Here is a 26,886-nt window from a genome sequence, read left to right on the forward strand (position 1 = left end):
TCGAAGATTGAAAATTTGACAGATCCAATGAATGAACATGCTGAAGGAAGTTTCGATTACATACCTTGGAGAACTTCAATTATTCGAATATCATTTTTGGGATACCTTTTGAGACCCCTCCCCCTCTCAATCTCTATGTCAATACGTCGATGACGAGTTTCCAAGTCCAACCATCGGGAGAGGAATTTATTTACGTGAGCGAAAAGCAATGAATGGAAAAAAGCAGCCCAACAATGCTGACTGGATTAATTGTAAAATTAAAGTAGCCGATAATAACATCGCGACTTCACACATTTCGCTTTCGTAAACAAATATCACAACGCGTAATTCAACCTCGTGGATGCGATGAAGTTCTCAGTATTGCGAGGATATCAGCTGATACTTTGTGGCAATAATCACATCCATTTACAATATTCTATTGAGCCAAAGCAATAAATCCCGTTAATTTTCCAGTAATTAGACTGGCACAAGATGGGAATCTATGTCAAGTTCCCAGGGTTGAGAAAAATTGTTTATACAGATTACTCGGTACTTCTACAATTACATATAGAAATGCAGACGTTGCTTTGATTTTTCCAGACTATATAGACTCGTCAATAGTGTTTTCTGTGATGTTGAAAAGCAAACACGAGTATCTTTAATCATCGATATTATTATGATCCATTATTATGGACTCGCAATGTGCATTCTCAGAATCGACATTTTTCTCCATTATTATTATTGGCAAAAAAAATCGACAAAAATATCACAAACTGAAAAATTCTCAAATTTGACTTTTTTTTTTTTTAGAGAAAATCCAACCATCGCCAAAAACTCAACCAACTCACAATAGAAATTTTGAAACACGACATCACCTCTTCTCCTCCTTCCATATTCACAATAAAACCTCCACCAGAGGTGATGGAATGCAACACAAATGCAAATGCGCATTTATCAAGTGAGCAAAATGCACAAGACAGACGTCTACGAGTATTTCGTAAACTAAATTTCTCAGGATCGTTTTGTGATTTTTTACCATTAGGTGAATTTCATTGTCTAAGTACACAATCATAGGAGCCATAGAGAGGAGAACATGTTGCGAAATGACACTCTCCCCGGCCTTCCAGTCTGCTTTGTGCAATATTTAAGGGTCTAGCCTAGAGCCTGGCCTGTCCTCGTATATGTATTTTTCGACAATAGACGATCGTGGTGTATTATTGAGCAGTGTGAGACGACAACGACGACAAATATGCAACTTTTGTCCAGACGTCGGCATATTTCGAGACTGGTGAGAGGAGGTATTTTTCTGCTTTTTGTTTTCGACGTATATACGTACCATCGAGTAGTGCTATTGTATTGGCGGATTCGGTTGACGAATTAACATCCGAAGGGAGAGATTTTCTTACTCGGTGGCCGGCTTATTATTATACTTCTTTTCTCTGTCTCTCTTTCTCGCGAGGTACCTACGTAATGTTCAAACTATGAGAAAATACTTCCCCGAATGTCTGCGGCTCAGTAGACAGGGATACGTATGTATGTACCTAGACGAATATGAACCGTTGGGATACCAAAGGCCTCTCTATATGTACGTATAAGTATGCAGATATGAAGGGTGAGGGGAAGAGGGTGGATTTTTCGAGTCCTCATTCATAATCATTGTCTACACAACACGTCGCATATGGGAGACGATTTTTCTTTTTAATTAGTCGAGAGCGCATGCCATCGATTAAGAAAGTGCCTTCCTCTTTCTCTATACTCTATAGAAATTAATGTACGATCATATGAAAAGCTGTTCTTTTGTTTTATTTACACATCAGCGTCGTGTGGGACTGTACAGGGTGTCCGATCAAACATCTGCCATATTCTTGATTTCGATGTAAGTGGAAATGTGAGCCAGATAACTGTAAATGGACCAGAAGTGTGGCATATCTCGACATTTAAAGGAGCAGTGTTTTAGATTTTTTCAAATAAATAGACGATTTTGTGCCTTTTTTTTTGGAATTTTCGGACTATTTTGAAGCCTGGAGTGAAAATTCAACTTCTTTCTTAATAATTTTCAAATTTTGAGATTTGGTCTAATTTTATAAGAAAGTGGTCATGATTTAGCAAAAAATATGATCACTCTGAAATAGGAACATTCCCCCCCCCCAAAATTCCAGTCGATTTTGACCTTCCAGTGAGATTTCGATTTTCCTACATTTTTTAATTTCCTCTGAAGACGTATGAAATTAATCAAGACTTCTTACTGAGCAGTTTACATCAACTTTTCAGATGTCCAATCCAAAAATTCACCTTTTTAGTGAAATCTTAAGCGTGATTTTTTTTGGAGAAAATTTTGAGTTTCGGCCAAAAAAATATTAATTTTTGGATTAGATGCCTCAAAAGTACTTAAAGCTATATTCTTAGCTACTTTACTCCAAAAAAATTTCACAAGTACTGAAAATGAATTAAAAAACTGTGTTGAGGGGGGGGGGTTATTGAATTGTACTAAAAAATAGATGACCCTCTAACCACCTCTCCCCCCTCCCCACCTATCATTAAAATGGACACCAGATTCTGAAAATTCAATATTCTTGCTTTCAATGTTTTTTTTGAGCATTCGGTCTAAAAAGGAGAAAGAGGAAGAAAATTTCAAAAATTCACACGATTTAAAATTCATTTGAAGATACCACTGTTGGAACCCATCTGAACACCCCTCCCTCTCCCTTCTGTCCTTCCACCATCAAAGTCTTCTCAAATTTTTGGGATGATGATCTTGGAGCATATTTTTCATCAAGAAACAGCAAATTTTTCAGAAAAAATTCCTCTTACTTAAAAAAAATCATATTTCTGCCTCTTTCAACAATTTCCTTATTTGATCAAAAATTCGTCAAAAAAACTGAACAGCAACTGAGGTAGCTAAAATTATGGATCGATTGGGGGGGGGGAGTTACAAAATATGTTATTTTCAAAATTCAGAGGCTGCTCATTTGAAATGTTTCTTCTCTCATAAATTAGGATACCCAAGATGCAAAATTTGACATTCGCAGACATACGAGTAGGACACCTTGTATATGTAGACAAGACCACAACAGAAGATACGGTGAAAGGTGCAAGAAGGGATGAAATTGATCTTACATCTGCGCTCGCATACCCAAGACCAATTGTTTACGCACCTTTGGCTCGTATAATAGAAAGTCTACCTTTACTCAGCAGTCAGGAAGTCGTACAGCATAGACTGCTGAACCTACTCGTTAATTATCTCAACTCCACTAACAATCCAACATACCCTAGCACATCTCAAACATAGAGAGAGGAGTAAAACCGATGAAAAATTCCATCATGCGAAATATTCGATACGTTGTTGTGGACTCGTATCGAGTTCGATATAAAAAGAAAAAGAGTCAGGGTGCAAAATCAACCACCCATGATGGTCATAGCGGTACACATAAAGGTACTTTAAGGAGAGAAAAAAAAACTAGGTGAAACGTGAAAAAAATACACCAAATAATCCACCGTATGTCGTCGTAATTTTTCTCACACACAGCACGCAAAATCAACCGCCGTAACAACACCGGCATCGGCATCGGCATTTTCATATTACGCAGGTAAAGTAAAGTAAAAAAACAATTGGGAGAAGAGCGAGTAGGAGGTAGATGATCGTCTTATATGCAAATGATAACACACAGCAACGTTGATAGGTAGACAGTTCGGCAACATACTGACCAAACACTTTGACTATCCTCAAGTCATAGACCATCAACAAACGCTGTTCCCACGATAATTAAAATACACACACGGTGCCTTTTTTTTTTACAGTACAGAGAGATGTTGATCCTGGTCGTATCTTCGGTATGGACCAGCATATTATCTAGTATGATTATTACAAGAAACGAGGAAAGAATGGAGTTGGAAAAAAAAGTAAACGACCATCGCAGCACCGGATTTGATGTTTAACACACTCAATTAGCTCTTAAGACCGGTTGACATCGTAGATGAGAGATCCACCAGCCAGCGGTGGTACTATGGAGGTTTTTTTTATTCATTAAACCTCCCCCTCCCCCGCATGTCAAAGGATCCATCGCACGCCACTGCTAGAGAGTAAATTTATAACAATATTTTTTCGCGAGTCTCTTCGCCCCGTATACCTATCAAAACTTATTGGTGTAAATTGTATCTATATGGTCGGAATTATGTAAGATATTTAATACGCTATGATAATGTCTATCTTGTATATAATCGACCGCATCATAATATAGTGACAAAGTTGATTTGGCAAATTATCAATTTTTCAATTGAGTCGTTCCTATATACACTCGTACATAGCATACGTGCAATGTGCCCGATGGCCTGACTCTCGTTCTATCCTTCTGTCTCTCTCAATGGATGGTGCTGCGGGTTGTGAAGGAATTTTTTTTATTCGAGGTTCCTTCGCGGTTCTTCTACATACATTTATATCTATGGCTTGTTCTTTTTTCTTCATCTTTTCAACGGGTTTAAATCTGTGTTCGAAGAAAGGGCGCGTCTTGGGAAAGAATATTTATCAAGGTCATCGTAGTCGAAGCTTTTCACAGCGAATGAACTGTCTTCTTCACTTAATGGTTGCTGAGCCTGGCCAAAACATATGTATGCAGGTACAAGGTGCCCAGGGCCTTTCGCAGGGAGGCAGATTTTTTTTCAACGGTGGATCACCGTGGGATTTGAAACGAATGCGACGCGCTCTTGTTGTATTTTAGTTTTCAGATTGTGGAATTACCTACATATTTTTTTTTGGAATAGAAGTAATTAGAATAAGTATTTTATTTAATTTAACGCAGTTTAAATTTTGATAGGTAATTCTGCAAGTGAAAGGTGGGAGAGAAGAAGTTAAATTCATCTGAATACAAAAATGTAGTCTAATTTCAAAATTGAAAGAAACGCGAGAGGAGTGGAGAGGGGAGTCACAAAAGATCATGTTGAGCTGTACTAAAATCAAGTCAAATCACAAATGTGCAATAAGTAACAGAATTTGTTTTTTTTTTTTAGAAGAAAGCTTCACTTACCTACTCAACTGAAAAATGGAAAATATAGAAAATTTCTGAATTCCACCACAATTTCTCATGAAATTTTTCGTACCTGCCAAACAGCTTAAATGTCATGAAAAAGATCCTTTCTCAATTTCAAAAGCCAATATTTTCATTTTTTTTTTCAATAAATCATCCATTTTGATAAAAATTTAAAAAATTTCTGGTCAAAACAGTCAATTTAAAAGCAACGCTTGGTTTTTCAAAGTCGAGAGTTGAGTAAAAAATGCACAATTTCAGAGTCAAATTCAGGTCTTTCGGCACTTTAAGTACCAATAATATATGTATTTAGCAAATACAGGACCTTTTCAGAACTTTTATCGCTTGCAGAACTCATCAAACACCCTGTACCATGATTTATTCACTTACACATTCAAAGTTTTGAGAAATTTTCTCAAGAAAAATACAACGTGCCTAAAGTTAGGAAAATTTGAAAAAAAATGAAACAACTGCATTTTTTATAGTGAACCAAGTTAGAAAATGAACACACAAAAAATAGGCTACAAAAAATTGAAATGAGCAAAAAAATTTCAACATTTTTGACTTTTTGATTTTTATTGAAACAAATCCATCAAAATTGAAAGAAAGAATATTTTTTCTGTGACTAGGCCTGCATTTGAAGAGTGATATTCCAAAACTCGCTTTGTCCATTTTTATCAAAGTTTGGTTTTCAGTGGTACCTGGTAGATGAAGTATTAACTCACATTCCTACATCATCAACCTACCAAAATGAGATGTTAAACTCACCTAAATAGCCAATTCACTAAAAATTAAAAAAAAAATAATGTTCCAAAACGTGCTTTGTACATTTTTATTAAAAATTTTTCAGCAGTATTTAGTGGATGAAATGTATACCTACACTCCTACATCATAAATCCACCCAAATAAAGTGCTAAACTCGCCTAAAAAGCCAATTTACCCGTTTAAAGGGAAACTGTTTTTCCTCTCTCCTGAAAAGTTGTAAAAATGGACAAAGCGAGTTTTGGAATATCACTCTTCATTTATATTCTTTGTAGGGATCACAAGGTGTCTACAGAATCGAAAAAATGAAAAAACTTTTGGATGACTAAATTTTCACATTTGGACGACCTTTTTTTTTTTGAAATCCAACTTTGATGGGTGATTTTTGTGGTAGCTACTCGTATTTTATTTTTGCACTGATTACAGCAGGAAAAATAATGGAAAAAATTGGTTTCACGCCAGTTTTATGTGATTTTTTCACGATTTCATTTCATTTCGAATTTGAACTTCAACATTTTTTCTCAATAACTGAGCATTTTTACGATAAGTATTTTTCCAAATTTTTACAATGTTTCATAAATTTTCAGCCAATTTTTAAAAACCATTTTTTTTGGGCACTTCAACAAATTTTTGAGCAATTTTTGCAAAATTTTGCCCAACTTTGAGTAATTGAAAAGCAAATTCAACAAAAATTTTCATAAGTACTTTCTGCATATTTTTAAAAAAATAATCTTTCTGAATTTTTGAAAAAATCATGAATAAATTTTTGAAAAAATCATAAATAAATTTTTGAAAAAATTATGAATAAATTTTGAGAATATTTAATTCGGTTGATTTTTAATTCTTTCTGCAAAACTTGAAAAAAAAATGCAATTCCTCGTACTTGCATTTTTATAAATCAGAATTCCTTCTGCACAAATGGATCCTTAACATCTTCTTCTCTTCGAAAAAAATTCCTTCCAACTCACAGATCAAAAATTTAGGAACACATCAATGTTTTCAAACGCCATATCCCCCCACCACTCTTTTTCTCCTTCCTTTATTTAAAATAACACTACTCCAATAATGAAAGAAAAAAAAATTTTAAATTTGCAGAAAATGGTTCATCTATCTATAGCTATGGTGTCTCTAGACTCAATGCCAGAGTAAAACATTGAATGAATCACTGATAATCGAGGAATAGATGAGGAGGCGAGGGTGTCGAGTAAAAAAATCTTACAAAAAAATGCTCCATTTTCCCACAAAAAATTCTCAACGAAATCTCGTTATCATTCATGACTTCACAAATCCAGCTGAATATCTCATTCAACGGAAACAAATTCTAAAATCTATTCTGCCAGCACTATCCTGCAAACGTGATAATACAATCAGACTTACTACATCATTAATCACCGGAACAAGGCGAAAAAATTCACTCGACATAAATATTATCCTTATCTCATAAATCCCTTAAACCTCTTTAATGAGTCCAGCAACACGATTACGCGAAATTTCATGTAAAAAAACGACAAAAGAACAAGGCTGCTCATAAAAGCAATTGTTCCCCTGAATTTTTCATAAAACATAATTTTAGTTACTTAAAAAATATTATCTATCTTCCAATACAAAATATCTATACCTAACAATTCCAAATAGGTAGATAATTTTTTCCACCCCACACGATATATACCTACTTTCTCTTCGTTATATATTGTACAAAAAGGACTACCATATAAAAAATAACAAAAAGCGAAACAAAACAAATACAACTCCACTTGAAACATCCGAAACAAATGTGTAATAAAAATCAAACTCATCCGGTCTCTTACCAGGGACTCTCCAATCTCCGTAGTCAGTCGTCATTCAAATACTGTAGAAAATTGACCGATGTCAACTATTCTTCCACTGGAAACGAGCACTTGTTACCCATATAGTTTTTGAATGAAGATCTCGACAACAACGGAACCTGCACGATTTCGGGTTCGTCTTCGTTCGGGATTTCTCTAGCAGGTTGAAAAAAAAATTCGACGAGAACCCCGGATTGCGGTACTTTCATTCAAACGTTCGAGCACACAAGGAGACTATAAGAGTGTGCGAGGGAGAAAGATAGATACGATCACATGTTTCCATTCATCTCGCCATAAATCAGATGACAAAACGACACGCAACAAACAAAAAAAAAAAGGAGAAAAAACACTCTTAGCTCTCGCAATAACAACAGCAACAAAAACGGTCCGTCGGTCATCATTTATAACCATATACATACGAGAGAGAAGAAGAGTACAGAGTACAATTTACAACCCTGGACCTCGGGCATTGGTTTTTTTTTATACTTCATTTAGCGACCCCTGAATACATCCATTAAGCTAGGAATTCCTTTATTATTCGCCGGTTTGTTATATGCGAAGAAGAAGGCGCCCTCCGAATACCTAGGTTGTTTTTTTTCCTCTCTCGTTGCCTTGTGATCTTGTTATGGAAACGCCATCGCCATCTCTCCTGACCATTTATAACAACGAAAGTGTTGCCTTTGCTTTTGTGAAAAATGTCTGCGCATCTCGTATAAATAAAAACGTAATACGGATCGTATCGTATAACTTTTCACATATGTTATCCTGCTCACCGCGCTTTCTTTTTCTCTATTCTTCGAGTTAATTTTTTTGTTTACCCCTCTGTCCTCGTCACCATCATCTTATAGACTAGTGTGTGTGTGAGGTTCATGATAGATTTATTAACTAAAATAAAAAGCAGCGCCGGACCCGCCTTCGTTGGCCCCTTTCGCGTTCTTGTGCGGCTCACTTGTTCAAGGAGACGTTAGAAAGAGAGAAACGATCGCACTTCATTCACGAAAACCAGATTATTATAGTGAATGTGAGAATTCTTTGCCGTCAGCTAAGAGCAGTCTGGCACACCCCGTTCACCTCTATGGTATATACACACATACAATCCATTCCTTCCAAAAACCCAATCCATCCAACATCTCCGATTCTTTAATGGACCCTTATCTTCAACACTTTACAAAAGTATTCGATGGTACTCCGCGGCGAACTATATTATCTCTATCTTTTATTCCAATTTTCATCCCTTTCAATTCGCCAATGCCAATACTCTTGACAAAAAAAAAAAAGAAAAAAAAAAGAAAGACACGTCGCTGACCAAAAAAGAGCTCGCAGTTCCGGTCGCTCCAGCACCAAGCATCACAATCATCATACAGGTGTATTGTTCGGCTCGCGCCTTTTTTTCTCAACTCTTCTCTATGGAAAAAGGCCCTAAGGCGGCGGCGCTCTGATTTCTCACGAGATTCGAGCGCCTGCCTTCCACAAGACCGCATTCTCCACCACTATATGCCAGCCTATTTAAATAGGCGATAATGAATACGCCCGTCATATATGCCGCGCGCGGTCTCCTTGTAATTAACCACCCGATAGCTTACGGTCATCTTGTCCTTTGGTACAGGTATCGTAAAAAAATAAAAATAAAAAGGGCCTAGCACAAGCAGGAGAAGGAGAAGGCAGCCAAAGTAAAACAACACCTTAAAAAAAAGCTATGTTTCGTTTGTCAACGTATAGTTAGCCATAGATTTCTATCTCATCTCTCTCTATGTGTATAGATGTAGCTCGTTAACCATTCTATAGTCTAGGAAGAAGAGGTAAACGTGACGAGTAGAGGTGTATCGGTAGTACATGTCGATAATTTGTGTACACTGTACCTACCTAATACCTCTGTTGATCTATCTAGCTCACAATTTTATATCATAAATATATAGATTCTTGGTAAAACTACCCCCCTTCGACGCCCTCATCATCCTGCTCATATAGCGACTCTCTGTAGTCCTAGGTGCCTGACGGTGAGTGTGTGTGTGTACGTGTATAATGTTCCATCAACCAGCACGACACTTCTTATGTGTATAGCCGAACTATAAAACGTGAAAATACTTTAGCCCGCGCGCTGATGCTCTTGTGAACCAGTTTTATTGACGAAATTCCATCGTCAGGGTCGCTAATCAAACGAAACCGCCCATGTTGAAGTACTCGCCATCGAAGACTAAATTCGAATCAGAGACATCGAACGCAGAGACATACAGGATTATTACCCTTTTTACGGGGTATCGATGGAAATTCCTTACTCCTAAAGAAGACTTTTTTTTTTTGGTGAATAGGTAGATTTTATACGTAAATTTCAATTTCAATTTTTTTTGGCCAGCTAAATAGAAGTCAGAAGTGGCATAAAATTTGGGTGGTCAAAAATACTTTCAATTTCAATATTTACTGGATAAATGGTTTTCATCTAATTTTTGAACATTCTTCACAATTTTTCATGTTTGAATTCGAATTAACAAAGATGAAGACTCTAAATGAAAAAAAAAACAACTCGAACTCCTTTAAATACCTTTTGAAATTGGGAAGGAAATCTATAGAGGGAAAGGGGGATAGCTGAGGAAAATATAGAAAAATGATCTGTCTCAACAAAACATCTCAGACATTTGAAAATTAACTTGACACCTGAAAAACGGTCCTAACAATCACAAAAAAATACTTCACTTTTTCAACATTTTTAAAATCTGAAGGACGGAAGGAAGGAGGAAGAGAGGGAGGAAGAGGAAGAAGAGGGCCGAAATTAAAAAAAAAAACACAAAGATGCTGCCCAAATTCTATTCCCAATTTTTGGAAAATTGCTCAAAGTGTCAAAAAAACAATCCAAAAATTGAAGAAAAAAATGATAACTTTTTTGAAATTGCAGCCAAATCGAGTTGAAAAGCTGGAATTTCGGTCACCAACTACGAGTAGAAAGAACCTCTCGAATCCAGTCTTAGAAAATTTTAGATGTTCTGGAGCCTCCAGCGTGAGATCAGTTCCTCCAGGAATTGAAAAAAAAACAAAAAAACAAATGTGATCCAAAAGTTTAGCTGCCCAAGTTGACATTATCTGATTGTTCTGGAGATATTTGAAATTCCATGGAGAAACAGATTTTTCACTGGAGGCTCCAAAACTTCTGGAATTCGCGAAAAATGGATTCAGAATGTTTATATCAACTAACAACTGAAATTCCAGCATTTCAAATCAATTATATCGTCATTCCAAAAAATTAATTTTTCATTTATTGGCTCATCTATTTTTGACTTTTTAAAAAATTTGCAAGAAATAAAGAAATGAGCTTGGGCAGCTGAATTTTTTGACATATTCTTTCCAAAACATATCCTTATCAGAAATTTTAAAATCCAACGAGGGTTTGAGTGTTTCCAACGTGAATCAATTTTGAAGGATTTCTCCTAGAAATGACACAAACTCAAATTTCTTTCATAATACTCATTCCTGAAATACTGGAAATTGTAAGGAAAGAGTGGGGAGGGGGTTCGAATAAATACGAAGCCAAAATTGTGAAAGACCAAAAAAAAAAAGAAACATCAACAAGTAAAAATATCAGACTTAAAAATCAAAAATTTGAGTGTTTTTTCAAGATTAATAATTTTAGAAGGCCCTGAAAAAGAAACTCAAATATTTTTCAGATTCCTTAAAAGGTAATTTTGGAGAAATAAGGGAAAAAAGTAAAAAAGTTGAAAATTAGAGAGTACCAAAAAATGCAACTAATACATACAACAAATGAAAACATCGTTTTCAAAACTCTAAAATTTGTTTTTTTTTCAAGATCAATTTCAAAGGTTTTTAAAAAATGAAAAAAATTGAAATCTTTTTCAGATTTCTCAAGCACAAGGAATTGTAGGAGACGAAGGGAGGGGTGGACGACCGAATAGAGATCCAAAATTTGACCATTGATAGGAATATTTGTAACATTTTTCCTGTAACTTTAGATACGAAATATCATATTTTTGCTACAATCATCAAAAGCTGCAAATTTTTCTATTGGAATCGATTGGAATACAAATTTTATCTGTGAGATTCTGGACGCAGTTAGAATTTAGCATCAAATTGGACACTGAAAACAGATTTAGGCGACCTCAAAAATCTATTTTTCAGTAGGTATCCATCCATATTAAAAATTTCAAAATTTTAACACCCTTTCTGGAATTAAATTTGGAGTACCAAGATCCAATCGGACATTAAAAATCTGCAAAACCCCCAAGATTGAACCTCGAAATTTTTCCCTTCTTATTGGATGCCGAAGAAAGCAGGTAGGCGCATCACTTATATATAAATTGAAAATTCCATTCCTCATTTTAAACCTTCTTTCCTTTCATCTCCCACAGCTGATCTTCCAAGAAAACTCTTCGATGTAAGGGTTAAAGAGCAAAATGATGGTAAAAAATTACGATAAATCATCGGTTCAATAATGTTGAAAATACCAAAACGTAGCCTATTCCCTATTATTAAATGTACCTGCATGCAAGGGGTAGATAGATACGTTATAGGGGTAAATTACGATTAATTTAAAACTATAGGTAGAGAAGATACACACGTAGGTATGTTATGGTTATCGATATAGGCAACACAAGTGCAAAACTTACCCTCATTTGGCAAGGAGTTACGCTGTAATTTGTAAAATAACATAAAGTATCGATGGATACGATAACAGCTTGTCTAATTTTGGACGCCATCAATATGCAGTCGGCAGCCACTAATTGTAGGAATTTCTTTGGTGTGTCGCAAGTACATAGGAATCTATCGAATAAATTTACAGCTAACGGGAACACTTGGTCTTCGCAGTGCAGTTCGTCGCAAACCTGTGAACACATTCGATAAATTATTTAACTAAATTAAACGTAAAGTATACATAAATATTTTCGAGAAAATTATAGAAATATTTTTATACACCGACACACGTGACTTCTTACGAATCTTCCATAATTATTTTCATTTAGAAGGTCCATGGAATGGGGGGGGGGAGGCGAAAGCAGGGTAACATTCACATCCAACTGATCCAACACTTGACTCGATTAATCAGAATTTGGGTAAGAATATACCCTTTAAAACAAGTGAAAATTTTATCTAATTATTTTTCAAAAAAAATTTAATATTACGACCCTAATATTAATAATTCAAATCCCCCCCCCCCCAACAAAAAAAAAACAAAAATACAAAATATCATCAAAAAATGACATTTCTCGATTCCGACCGTGAAAAATTACAAAGAAAGGGAAGATTTTTTCAAACCCAACAATGAAAATCAGTGTTTTAGAACGAAAATTTCAGTAGGCCTATAGAATCAAAGCTAGAAAAATTTCAAAAAATATTCAAATGCCAAATATCGAATTTTTAACCATTTTTTGATGTCAAAGTGGTCTGCTTACCTTCCTCAGACGAATGATGAAAATAAATTAAATGGATGAAAAATTGGTGAAATTTTGTTTGAAAAAATAATTCAACTATATAAATCACCGAAAATCAGTGAAAACTGCAACATCGATCATTGGAATTTTCCAGCTTTTTGGTTTCGAGTTTAATAATCAGAGTATTTTTTCAATCTACCCCCCTCCCCCATTGGATAATCTATGTTCACTTTGCCTCAATGTTTCGAAAATTATCTTACTCACTCTTTTCTCAAAATTTATTAAAATCCTTCTTCTCCCTTCTTCAATTTATTCTCCACTCATTCGATAGTATTCTAAATCAGAAAACCTTCAATCCACTTCCTTTCATTTGACCTCTGCCAAACATATCTCATCACTACGCAGGTACAAGCTCCATCCTTCACCTCACACATTTCCACACATATCAGGGCACCTTTTCAATAAACACTCGGACATCACGACGACGACGAATAAATCCGCGAATAAAATCCAATTAAACGTGGACTTCGTAATCCAGGCCTATACTTCGAGTACCTACGAAAGAAAAAATGACGAAAAAAGGCTCATTCGTCCGCACTTTGCTCACTCCAACAACGTAAACACTCGTATACTCTTAGCATTCTAGGGGCCTAGGGTCATCGCTACAACGGAAAAAATTCATTAATGAAAAATACTTTAATTGGGTGTTATTAAGTAGTTAATGGCGTGTGACGAGAATTTAGAGATTGTTCGCCTCTCTTCAATATACATAAAAATATCAGACTTAAATGAAATCTCTCTCTTTATAAAATTTAATTCGACTCACACACAGTCTATAACGTACATATAAAGACGAGGAAGAAAGAAAGATGGTAAAAAAACAACGCAAAATTTCACAAGGTCCCGACACAGCCACCGGCGGCGCCGGTCACGCTTACGCCATATTCATTTTACACACAAGAGTACAAAAAAAAACACCTAAAACGTCTTCTCTCATATACGTACATCACACAACACATACTATAAGATGAAGAATGTTATAGCACGTTTAAAGGAGATTGTGGCTCTGGCGGTGGATTTTTATTGCGACTAGAGAGAGAGACCAGAGAGGACAATGGATAGAGATCATCGTGACGAAAAAATTGGCGCTTTGTGAATTGTTCTTCAATGGACACCAACGGTTTTGATGTATACATTGTACATGTATTAGAACTAGGTAGGTATGTAATGTATATTTCCTCTTGTCGTAATAAGTAATGCAATGAAGTTGATTTGAGCAAGCACGAGAGAGAAAAAATTTATGGTTTGGCCAATGTGTTCGTTGACTTCGAGTTGGAACATGAGTTGGGGATTTTTCATGGTCATCTTATACGTATAGGAGACCAGAAAGATCTAGATGTCCTCGAAATTGGCAGCCTTGGGCCTCTCGAGGGATGATCCAGAGTCAATCTCTGTATACATTAACAGGGATGATACTCTTCTAGGGCTGTTTTCAGCACATCCTGATTGCTGAGAATTGAACGGTGCTCAAAAAATGCTCTATCGAGATAGAGGAAGACGACGCAGCGGTGTATGGCATATACCTTAGAAAATACGGTTCGTGATAAATTGGATATGTCAGGTTGAAAATTAGTGGCAGCCTTGACTGAACCGCAGCATACATAAGTATATCTATATATACGGCGTTCTTAAAAAGGGAACCACCGCCGACTAGTTTCTTTAAAAAGTCGCACAGACAGGTTGGCCGATAATACGCCCGCACCTCTCCACTCATCGCAGCGGCGCTCCGCGTTTATTATTTACCACCCAAAAAGAATCCCGAATCTAGCCTAGGTTCTCTTACACGAGAGACGCGCAACAGTACACAGTAAAGTATGCAGAATCATTCATGCGCAACATCAATCCGATCTTCATCTCTTATCAACGAAGATCCCGTTACTGGCAAAGTATACGTAGAACTTCACATCATCAGTGAGAGCAGTCAGCATTCCATCAGTGTAAACGATACCTAAACACCGAACGCGGATAGCTCTCCGGTATACTCGAGAGAAAGAAAAAGACAGAATCATCGAAGAAACCAAACGACGATGCGAGGGAGGCATTATTTTTCTCTCGAACAAGTGAAGTGAAGTGAAGGCTCCATTGAAAACGTATTAGGGGTGGAATAATTCCGAGAACTAATGCCCATTAAACACTACCGAAAAGGGATCTAGATTTCTCACCAGCCAGTGTTCTCCGAATTCGTATACTTACCAATACTCGCGCACACTTTAATAAAAACAACACTCTAACAAACCATGCTGGTCTTCGAAACCGACAAATCTTTTTCCGAACTCCGAAGGCTTAGAGGGCTTGGTCTCGAATCGCAACCAAACCTTTGCCTGTGCCTCCTGCACCTCCCTGCAGTGTCGTAAACCACCCTAAGGCCGAATTTCTTCGACTGGTATGTAAGTATTTACTCAGGGTGTACATCCAACAACACTGCTGCATACACCTGATACCTTCTTGGAAATTCTTCTCTCCGGATCGCCTCCTGCCCATCCTCTTACGCTACAATACCGACGATGACGACCTGCTGACGCCGCCGGTTGTCAATTTTCTCCTAGATACGAAATGGAATCCTCTTTGGGCTTTGCAAATATCACATACTACGTAAAAAGGAAATACGTTTCTGGGTGATTGATATTTCAAGTAGGCGGACGCTACCATGGAAAATTTACGACCGTCCGTCCGTCCGAGCGAATAAGCCAAAACTATTATCGAGCCGCATTTCAAAGGTTTCTCCCAGGAATTTCACTTTCCTTCTTACTGTACCAATAACGGACCACTATGAAGCGCCACCGACATTCTCATAGATCGAATTTCAAACGCTGAACGGGTCACTGGCGTCTACTTCCGGTCATCGCAGGCTGGAGTGACGACCAACTCACTGGTGGCGGTGGCTGGTCATTAGCAAACACATGTGGCGATGCTTTGTCGCATTTTGACTGAAAATGATGCGAATTAATTTCGTTGACAGATTTTTTCCGCTTTTAGTTCAATCCAGAGTTCATTAAGTAGCTGGAGTTGGCAAAATGGAAAATTTGGAGAATTTAGGGGAGGAAATTTCAAATTTAAAGGGGTCGAGTGGGGTATCGATTTATATCTACATTTTGTGACAAAGTCAACCAGTGTTTTATCATTTCAATAGGAGTCTATAATCGCTTAATATTGAAAATTTCTATCCTCATTTTTAGGCATTGAAATTCTGGTAAAATTATCTATCGAAGACGCGTCTCTCTCGAAGTCTCGATTAACAGCTACACAATTCCGATTTATGGGCGGGGGGGGGGGGTGTGAGCGGGAATACATGGTATATCAGTTGATATCAGCTGCAATAGAGATGAACCTAACGATAAAATCATTTCTTATTTAAAATGGCATTAAAAAATTGCAACACCGGAAACGGAAACCATTACTAATGCACTTTGTTTTATCAAATTTTGAAAAACCGCAGCTTGCAACGGAACTTCAATTTTTGTACATGTTCGTAAATTGATAAAAATTGCTAGACAATATTTTAGACAAATAAAAATAATCAATTTTCCATTTCTAGCAATCTTGAAACTCTTTTCAATGATGATTTTAATTCACATAATCTTGAAAAATCTGAAAATTTCTGAAACTGAAATGCAAAATTAGATGAAGGGAGAGGGAAAATGATGCAGTTAATGCTTCAAAATATCCCTTCATTGATCAATTTTCATTTTGAATTTATCAAAATCAACTGCTTCATACTGAATTCTCCAAAAAATTTTTGAAGAAGAAAAAAAGGGTAGAATTTATCAATCATTTTTATCACTTGATCAAAATTTAGCACTTCAAGAATTTTTTATGCAAAAACAAACTCTGGCTACCTACCTAATTTATTAACATTCACAATCACTCAGCAATTGTATTCATTCTTTTCCAAAAAAATAAAAATAAAACAATAAATAGTAACTCAAGTAACTAAAAAAGCTCATAGAAGTAGCAAAAAAGTAACCAAAAAAACCAGAACTTTCCGTTTTTAATCAAAATCTAAAAATTGAACTCGATAAAACTTGAGTTATGTCAAAAAAGTTAATTTCACCACTTTTTGATTTAAAAAAAAGAAGAGATTTCTGGCAATTTCGAGCAAAAAAGTGAAAATTCACACGATTTCCGACAAACAGCAAAACTATTGACAATTTCAATAACACAAAGGGCTTTTTAGCAATTTCTGGTAAGAAAGCGACTCATTAGATCAATTTTTGGAGAAAAGGGAACCTTTGGTATTTTTTGCATAAAAACCTGCAATTTTTAGCAATTTTTGACAAAAAACGAAACTTTTTACAATGCGATTAAAAGGCGAGACTTTTTGCTACTCTTGGCAGAAAACGAGACTTCGGCAATAATTTCAGCAAAAAAACAAAACTTCATCGAAATTTTGCTAAAAAAACGAAAATTTTTATCAATACGCATTTCCAAAATACAGAATTTTGGCAATTTTTGCAAAAAACAACCCCTGATTACAGGATTTTGGCAATGTTTTCGATTTTCAGCTGATCATTTCCTCCTCTCCCCCTCTTTCTCATGCTCTCATATGTATTTCAAATTTTATTTTATTTCATTTCATTTTTTTTTTGTTTCGAAAACCAGAAAAATTCCTTGAAATTAATGATCCACAAATGTTGATGATTTTCCTTCTCTTCCCTCCCCTTTATCCTCAAATGGATTTTCCCATTATTCTCAATTTTATTCCATCTTTTTCATGTTTTGGAACCCTTTGAGATTCCTGTAAATTCGCCATCGATGAAATTTGATTTTTTTTCACTTTAGGTTGATTTCCCTCCCCTCCTTTCCTATTCCCTTTTTTAAAAAAAGTGTATTAGGTGTTTTCTTGATTGTTATAAACCCTGCTAAATTTCCCAAAATTATAACAATTTTTGAATTTAGGTAATTTTTCAGATATTTTAGGCGAATTAACCCCCCCCCCCCTTCTTTCCTTCACACCAATCATGATTTTTTTAGTTCGTGTTATTTTTGTACTTTTTTTACACAACAATACCTTTTTTTTTTTTTTCAGTACACCCTCATTTTTATTTATTTATTTTTTTTTTAAATAATTAAATTTTGTCATTTTTCGAAACCGTTTGCCATTTGATTAAAAATAAAAATGACGTTTCAGTTTCATCGCCATTTTCCCAGGAGCAAGATTAATCTAAATTTCGAATTTGACAACTTTTCACGTGAAAAAATGAAGTCAAATTACAATATTAACACCATCAATAGGTAATAAAAATTTCTTCCTATCAATTTGGAGGAATAAAAAACAAATTTTCAATTTCGCAGAATTATAGAATTCAACATTTGAAATAATACACGTTCATCAGCTGTTCTTTATAACTTGATTAATAAGTTACCTTCACATTTCACACGTTTAATTTTATCATAGGAAAGTAAATACGAGCAAAATCGTGCAAACTTTTCATTCTTCGACTGCAGATAAAACAGAATCAACTCTGGCTAGCCTATTTGAATGGAATGATTTCTTATCAATATTACAAAAAGGACCCGTTCTGTCTGGCCTTCATCGACGTTTTGAAACTTCCTTTCATTTCCTTATACGTTTTCGTCTATTTCAAGTCCACATTCATAAATTCTATTTCAATTTTGATTTTTTTTTTAGACAAATATTTTCAGAAAATTTTGTACCCTTTCTACCTTTCTCAGAGAATCATCGCCCATTACTAATGAAAACTTCCCATAGAAAACAAACGAAACTAGATTTAAAACGACGAAATAAAATACCAAAGAATGAAACGATGATAGGCTCGTTAGCTTCCAAATTTTCAAAAAATCATCAACTTCCCATCAGATCGGAGACTTGGGCCAATTGGCACAACTTGTTCTCAGACGAGACGAGACGTCTGGCTGCCTTTATAATTATCGAAAGTTCACCAGATGTCAACCACACAGCACATCTACATAATAAGTATCTACATTTCGAATAATATATATAATATTCAAAAGATACAAAACTTCATTTAAAAATCAGCAGACAACATAAGCTAGTAGAGGTACACGTATCGCGAAAGGGTTAAATAAAGTAGTCTTTTGAATAGCAATTTCATACATTAAATAAACACGAGAATAGTCGTCGTCGTCGTAGATAAAAAACCAAAGGCCTATGTACCTCGATAGTATACGTAGTGTACATTTAACCCACCTTGATCATCTCTGGTACCCTTTTTCTAATTTATAATAACCACTTTATATAATACCTCGGATTGAAAACATATATACTCTCGATTTAATTAGTCACACCCTCTATCGAATCCCGACTAGATTTCCAAAAAAAAGCCGGATCGAAAGACGTAAGAATAAAGAACTCGAAACCTGCCTATGAAGTGAACCTGGCAAGAAAAATAAATCAACTCGTGGAAATTCAACCGCTCTGCAGGGATGCTTTAGAAATTTGAAGGCGAAAAAAAAATACCTCAGTATAAAACACATAAACCCTTCGATAAGTATTTATATATTTCGCACCAGTATGCGTGATATACGACTGTACGAGTGTACGAGGTAGAGGTGCATGTGCATTTCCAAAGGTGAATTTTTTTCACCACTTTTATGCTAGTTGCATTTCCTATTTATCATTCCTGTGGTACAGAAGGGGAATAGGTAGGCACTTTGAAATGTAGAGTTGGCAAAAAAAAAACAACGAAATGTACCGTACTCGTATACGAGTATAGTACACGATGACACGATTCATTACATCGGATTTCGAGTCTCTTAGCAACACCTGGTCTGTATTAATTAAAATTTTACAAAACGGCGAAGCGAGAAAAATGCATGTGTAATTTTTTATACATTCAAATATATGCATCGTATATATAGAAAACTGCACCTCGATAATTAATTCATCTACATTCTACGTGTCAAAAAGCGAGCAAAAAAATCATAAACTCGACCGGAAGGTCAATATTCGTACTTCGTAGCCCTCGCAAGAGGAAAAAATTGCATTAGAATATTTTCAATTCAAAGGCTTCCGATATAATGGGTGAATTTTTTCAGAAAAGAAGGCCTAAAATTTGACACGATTGCGTTTTTTTTGATGACGTGACGTAGCCTAGCCAGTCATTCTGTGATTCTGTATGATGTCTATATGTACTTAATATGTAATGTATGTATTTGTAGTTACATGTTCGTGGCCTCATATACAATGTTTATCGAATGGGTAGGTCATATCCAAGTTAGTAACCGAGATAACATTTATCCGTCCGGTACAGATAAAGAGTGCTGAGACACCGTATGATATTTAGACACATATACAGCCAGCCGAGCAATAAAGCTCCAAGCTCATCGAATGGATCTTCCCCTTCTGAGAGGGGTCATCGAACTGGACTATAGGTCTAGGCTTAATAGGTGTTTTTCTTTACCCATTATGAATATTTATAATATCGAAATCGTTAATAACGTTAAATTCTCGAACAGGGTACACCTCGAGTCGGGTGTTGTTGATTAAGGAAGCAGAAAATTAACCCATAATCGCACACATCTCTTATCTGATAAGATCTCCGCCTGAATTTGCATAAACGTTAAAAATCGGATAATATGTTGTTACACGCGATGTTGAACTAAACAATACTGGAGAGAGATCATTCATGTGAAGTGTAAACAGTGTTTTTAAAGAGGACTCTTTTTTGTGGGGGAGGGGAGAGAGGCCATTTTTCAGCCATAACACAATTTCCTTCGTTGTTCTGACGTTTAAGAAAAATTCTTCTCAATTTTCTTCAGAAAAAGTTGTGACAGGAAAAAAAAATTCCTAAAATTTTACAATTAGACTACCATTTTGTCAACTATTGAAACAAGTTGGGTTTCGGCGTAAATTAATATGAAATATCGATCAGACTAGCCAAAATTCATTACAAAGGAAAGAATTTGAACAAGCTTCAATTCTTTGAGCTGTAAAGTTCCATGATCTCGAAAGCTTTGTTCAGAGCTTAAGCTCCGAACAGAAGCTCAGGAACGGCTCAACGTCACGAATGAATAACTCAACAGCTACAAAAGAGAGTTGCTACCTATTTTATTCAAAGAGTTTCTCAAAGTACGTATAAGAAACAAAAAAAAACCAGAAATTACATTACTGCGGCAGGTCAAACTATTGACAAAGCTGGACGTTCGAATAAGGTACATGAATTTTTTACATAAAAAATGAATCATTACTCATTAGGTAACAGAATTTTTTGGGGGCGAGGGGGGAAGGTGGAAGAGTAACTACAATTTTTTCAAGTTTTTGCTTAGTCTTTGAATTCGAAATCAATTCGAGAAAAACTAAAATATCAAAATTTTTCCAATTTAAACAAATATGTATTAGGAAAATTTTGGAGAATTTTTAGAATTTTACTGGAACCATTACAAACTTGGAAATCTAAAATTTAGAAGTTTACTAGGGTGTCTAACAAAATTTCAAAATGAAAAAAAAAAAGGACTTGAAAAGGACTTTTAGTAGGACTTTCAGCAGGTCATTTTTCGAGCATTTATGGAATTTTTCGAGGTGTGGGAGGGGAGGAGGGCGGTCAAAAAATGTTTCAAGGTGGGAGATTTAAAATTTACATTCAAGTTTTTACTTTTTAGCCAAAGGAATTTTAGCATGACTTTTAATAGGACAGTTTTTGAACACTTGGGATTTTTTTAAGAGGGGAGGAAGTGGGCGAGGGAAAACTTTACATTCAAATTTTTCGCTTATATCCAATGTCTTCAAACGTCGAAAAGGTAATTTTATCATTACAATTGTTGATGTTTGTATTTAGGTTCTTGTCAATGTAATGAAGGTGAATAAAAAACATTTTTCAAAATAACAAATTTGAAAAAAAAAGTAAAAAAAATTAATGGAAAATTTGGAAAAAAGCACCAATTTTTTGAAATAAAACAATTTAATCACTTTAAATGTATAATTTTGCCCAATATTCACTAAACAAATGAAAATTTTCATTTCTCCTTCAAGTTCGAAATTTATTATTAATTAAGGACAAAAGAAACAAACTGGCCCTGGTAAAGCGAGGGCGAAAGCTCTCGAAAATTAGTATGTATTTTGGGAGATATTTTTCTGATTCAAACTTTGAACATTTCTTGAATTTCAACAATAATCACATACTTGAAAAAAGAAGAGCAAATGGCCCGAGTGAAGCAAGGGCAGAAGCTCACAAAAATGTGTGATTCAAGTTCTAAAAAAGTCGACAAATGAGCCCTTTTCTACAAGTTCAAAATTCCAGAAAAAAGGGTGAAAAGGATAAAAATTGAAAATTTAAAAAAAGTCATTTTGGAAAAAAAGGACTTTTGGATAAATTTTTTGAAAAAAAGACACTAAAAAGACAAAAAGGTGTCATAGGCAAAAAAAAGGACTTTTGTAGGATAAATAGGAGTGTTAAGACACCATGTATTACAGGCCCACGTTCATTCTCATTTTTTAAAAAATTCATCAAATTTTCTGTTTTGTAGTTTTTTTTTTTTTTTTTTTTTTTTAATACAAAAATCAGAAAAATATTGAAAATGAAAACGAATAACTTTTCTCAAAAATTCTCAAAAGCTGCAAATAAAATTTCAAATTTGTAAATATAAATCACGTAGGCTACCTAATCAGCCTAATTCGATTATTTTTGAAATATTTGGTGAATGAAAAATCCATTTTGTTCAAAAATTTAAATGTCTGAATTGTTGAATTTTGAAAGAAACGGATTCAATGAAACCTCATTTTTTCAATCATGCAAGAGGGAGGGGGCACATTTGACGATTCCTTAGCCCTTCAGTCCATATTCTCAGACCGGAGAGCTTTTTCCGAGCGAGAGAGGGGAGAGCAGGATTATTACAATCATTGACGTTTTCAAAAAGGGCATAGGGACGCTTGAAACTCTTCAGATAGTTTTTTTTCAACTTTTATCCTTCCATGATTTGACCTAGAATTTCATTCATTTCGGATGAAGAAAATTCGAGTCAGGGGCCTAAATGAACCCATTCGAACCAATAAAGTTGGCAGGATTTTTCCAAAGGAGAGGCAAAGTCAAATTTTTAGGCATGAAAAATCAAAATTTGGGATAATTGTTTGAAAAGCCTTCGTGATGCATGATTATTTCTTACTAGATACTTTTAAATGTTTTATTTTAAATTGTCACTGGCACCATTTGGGGGGGGGGGGTGTGATAGCTTCAGTCATCCTCCCTACTTACCACCTAAGTCACTGATTTAAACCATAATTTGAACCTGTTTAAAATAATGAATGTTGATTCAAAACCAATCAATCAATTTATAACAATCAAAAGTTACAGGTAGGCCTACGATTTTGATAAAAAATTTGAATATTTTATGGTTTCACCTTCCGTCCTCCCCCCCCCCCTTAAAGAGTGATGCAAACTGAAAGTCCAGAACTGCAAAATTTTCATTCATTTCCTCAGATAACAAGTAGAATTTTTTGGAATAAAAACAGATTCAAAATTTGAATTTACTCTACCTTACTCTTTTTTTCTTACTCACAATTTTTCAAACATAAAGTTAAAAATGCGCAATTTTTGGAAAAACTGAATCTACCTATAATATTTAAAATGTATAAATTTGACTCAAAATAGACAAATTGATTTATTTTATGAAAGATGTATCATGCAACAGGTCAATTTAAATTCATCCTTCTCCCACTCTCTTTCTCACCCACAACCTCATCTAACCATAAAAATGCCTTTGCCTTCTCTTCAATTCAGCTTTCAATCTTTTTTTGAAGATATTCAGATCAGATTCATCTAAAGTAGGTAATTAGCCTAGGAAATAATTGACCAATATACCCCCCCCCCACCACCACCTTAAATGTTGAGGGTTAAAACCCACTAAAAAAAAAAACTATCCAAAAGAACGTACAGGTGCAAAAAAAGACCACTTCCACGATGATAATTCAGCATTAAAAAATTTACAGGTATTCGACATTTTTTCTTACATTTGGCACCGGTAAATATAGGTTCGCTTTCCATTTCATTTTCGTCGCGAAGTAATTAATCAAATTAATGAAAACTGCCTCGTATTGCATTTTCCATTTCTCGTTAACCCAGACTGAGGAATGTCTACGACAATGCATTCTCCATCAATCATTTCAAATCGGGTCGATGTTTGTGATTTTTTTTTAAGGCCAGTAAAGACTTGGCGAATTAGCTTTTAACCAAGTGATCACGATCGTCAGTTATTACAGGTACTTAATAGTACCTGGATTAAAACGAAAGTGGCTAATTGACTTTTTCCAAAAATTGTAGTAGAAGTCATACCTATACTAATGAATTTCCACTCAATACGAGAACCAGGGATGGAAGAACGAACAGGAACGAAGAACAAAAGAACAAAAGAACAACCAATTTTTGAAAGAACGAGCGAACGAAAGAACGAACACCTGGAAAAATCCCAGTGAAGAACATTGAGAACAAAGAACGGAAATTTTTATTCGTCTTTGAAAAACAGAAGAACAAGAACCGTTCTTCTGATTTTTTATCTTGTTCCCGTTCTTCTTTTTTTCACTCTGTTTTCAGTGTTTTTTCCATTTTTTTATTCATTTTTCGAACATTTTGGGATATTTTGGGTCAAAATTTGAGAAAAAAGTGCCACAATTTGGCATTTATGCAAAAAAAAATTGAAAATTACGAGAACAAGAACACTGGGAACGGAGAACCAAAAAATCAAAGAACGAGAGAACGAACGAACGAAAGAACGAACAAAGTTTCCGAGTTTTGAGAAAGAACGAAAGAAAGAACATATTGTGAAAATTCATTTCAGGAACAAAAGAACGAAGAACGAAGAACAAAATTCCTTGTTCTTCCATCCCTGACGAGAACACTGCAGGTTAGGTAGGTATAGGTACAGGGTGCCAAGAAATATCGAGTACCCCTAAGAAAGTTTTCCATTAAAAATACATATATTAGGTTGGCAACGTGAAATAGATGCATATGATTGGTGGAATGTTATCTCTCCAGTCCAACAACCAATCATGTGCTATCATTATTATCATTCACTGTGACCAACCGAGGTATTTTAGTAGAAAACTTTATCAGGGGTACTCGATATTTCTGGGCATCCTGTAAGTTGTGCACCTTGTGAGAGGAGTTTCTTTTACCTACTCATTGTGACGATTCAACATTCTAGAACAATCACACCCTCGTTAATCAAGCACTAATCCAGGCAAAAATTTAATTGCCATCATTGAACGACCAGAGAGAGAGAGGCTCGCAGTCCTCATCGCAAATCCATTGAATCCAAGCAAGAGACATCGAGACTACGATACGATGGAAAATATTAACAAACCGGGTATACAGATAGGAGCGGTACGAAGACGACAATGACATTTTTCAAAAAACTCGTTAACGAGACATTGCCTCGTGCATTTCAATTAAAATACCATTACATTGTATACGAGCTTCGAGAATATATACAATATAAATTTTAATTTTAGAATTACACAAGATTTATCTCTCCTTCGAAGATCTTACGTTAGTTAAATTGCCCTCTCGCATAGCACATGTTTCCGATAGAATGAATTTTTGCGCCCAGCAATTACGATAAATGAACATATGCGATGATGAAAAAATAAATTACTTATTCCGTCCATATTGCGAGTACAGTTCATAATAAACGTTTAAGAGCAGGAGACATTCACCAAAAAAAACCATAAGGATGGCAGGAGAGAGAGATAAGAAAGCGACGAAAAAAAAGGCTCCACTTCATCCACTCAGTGTTTTTTTTTTTTTAGAGGTCGTCGAGCAATTAGCGCGAAAAAAATGATACGAGAACCATTTTTCCACACGGAAATTTTTCAACTATAATAGTGTAAGGTTAATTTAATGATACTGGTTAGTGGTTACGTAAATCACATCATCACGTTTGGGTGTTTTATGCTCTTTTTTCCCAAGTTTTAATTTATATAAATGCATGCATCTTGAACGTTCATAGACATACATGTGACGTTATCGAATAGTTTGCCAAAAATACGTGCAATAAATCGGTAAACCGAACCAAGTACGCGATGAAATGGGGAAAAAATTGCCACAAAAATGCACCACGAGACACGAGCAAAAAAATTGCACAGAAAAGAGTGAGAGAGATAGAAACACATGCAGCAGGTTACCAAAAGCCTCTCTCTCTCACTCAGCCAGACACCCAAACAGAACGATTTGTGTGATCAACGAACGCTACAGAATGTACCTGCTGCAAAAAAATTTCACAATTTTTACATACCTCTAGCATCCATTTGGTGACAATTTTCCGCATAAATGGTTCAACGTCCGTTTGCACTGTCTTAAAATAATCACATTTAGGAACGTATAAATGTTCCACATTTAATAACTCTTGAAGAACACGTTCGTCCTCAAATACTGTCCCATCTTTCATAGCGCAACAATTGTCGGCTGAGATTTTCTCGGCGCACAATAAATCCATTATTGAAAAATTAACAAAAAATAAGTTTATCAAAATTATTACGAAAAATTTACTAAATCTATTCAGTCATTTGTAAAATAAAATACGATGATTCGCGAAAGAATTTTCGATATTCTCAAGCCACGAGACGGTTCAGGCGAGGAGGAGTTGATTAACGAGAACACACGTCGAATTACAGAACTCAACTGTCTCACTCTCGACTCGAGCACATCAAATGTATGGGCAAAAGTGCACCATAAAATCAAAAAAAGTAGCATAAGCAGTCCCCTTAGTCCCCTCCGTCGAGGAATGTTGATATTCACAACAGGAGTTGAGCCACCACAAGTACCAATACCCATACCCATACCGGTACCCACTTTAACCAAGGCCATCTTCATTCATATGTATCGTGACAGCTGATTTTTCAACGTGGAAGGAGGTTACGAAACATTCCCCTACTTCGGGGATTACCCTTCCCCT

The 26,886-nt window shown here is 35.4% G+C and overlaps 1 protein-coding gene across 1 annotated transcript in view; it reads right to left on the minus strand.

Moving 5' to 3' along the window:
* The window catches only part of LOC135849229 (G1/S-specific cyclin-D2-like), a 68,687-nt gene extending 41,953 nt beyond the window's left edge, over positions 1-26,734 (minus strand). The window contains exons 1-2 of the mRNA XM_065369558.1: positions 26,227-26,734; positions 12,202-12,417 (exon numbers count right to left, since the gene is read on the minus strand). Coding sequence (XP_065225630.1) covers positions 12,202-12,417; positions 26,227-26,427 — 417 coding nt within the window. The 5' untranslated portion in view covers positions 26,428-26,734. The remainder of the gene's footprint in view (positions 1-12,201; positions 12,418-26,226) is intronic.
* Positions 26,735-26,886: the final 152 nt, after the last annotated feature.

The sequence above is a fragment of the Planococcus citri genome, chromosome 5 (assembly GCF_950023065.1).
Source record: "Planococcus citri chromosome 5, ihPlaCitr1.1, whole genome shotgun sequence".
NCBI classification, from domain to species: domain Eukaryota; kingdom Metazoa; phylum Arthropoda; class Insecta; order Hemiptera; family Pseudococcidae; genus Planococcus; species Planococcus citri.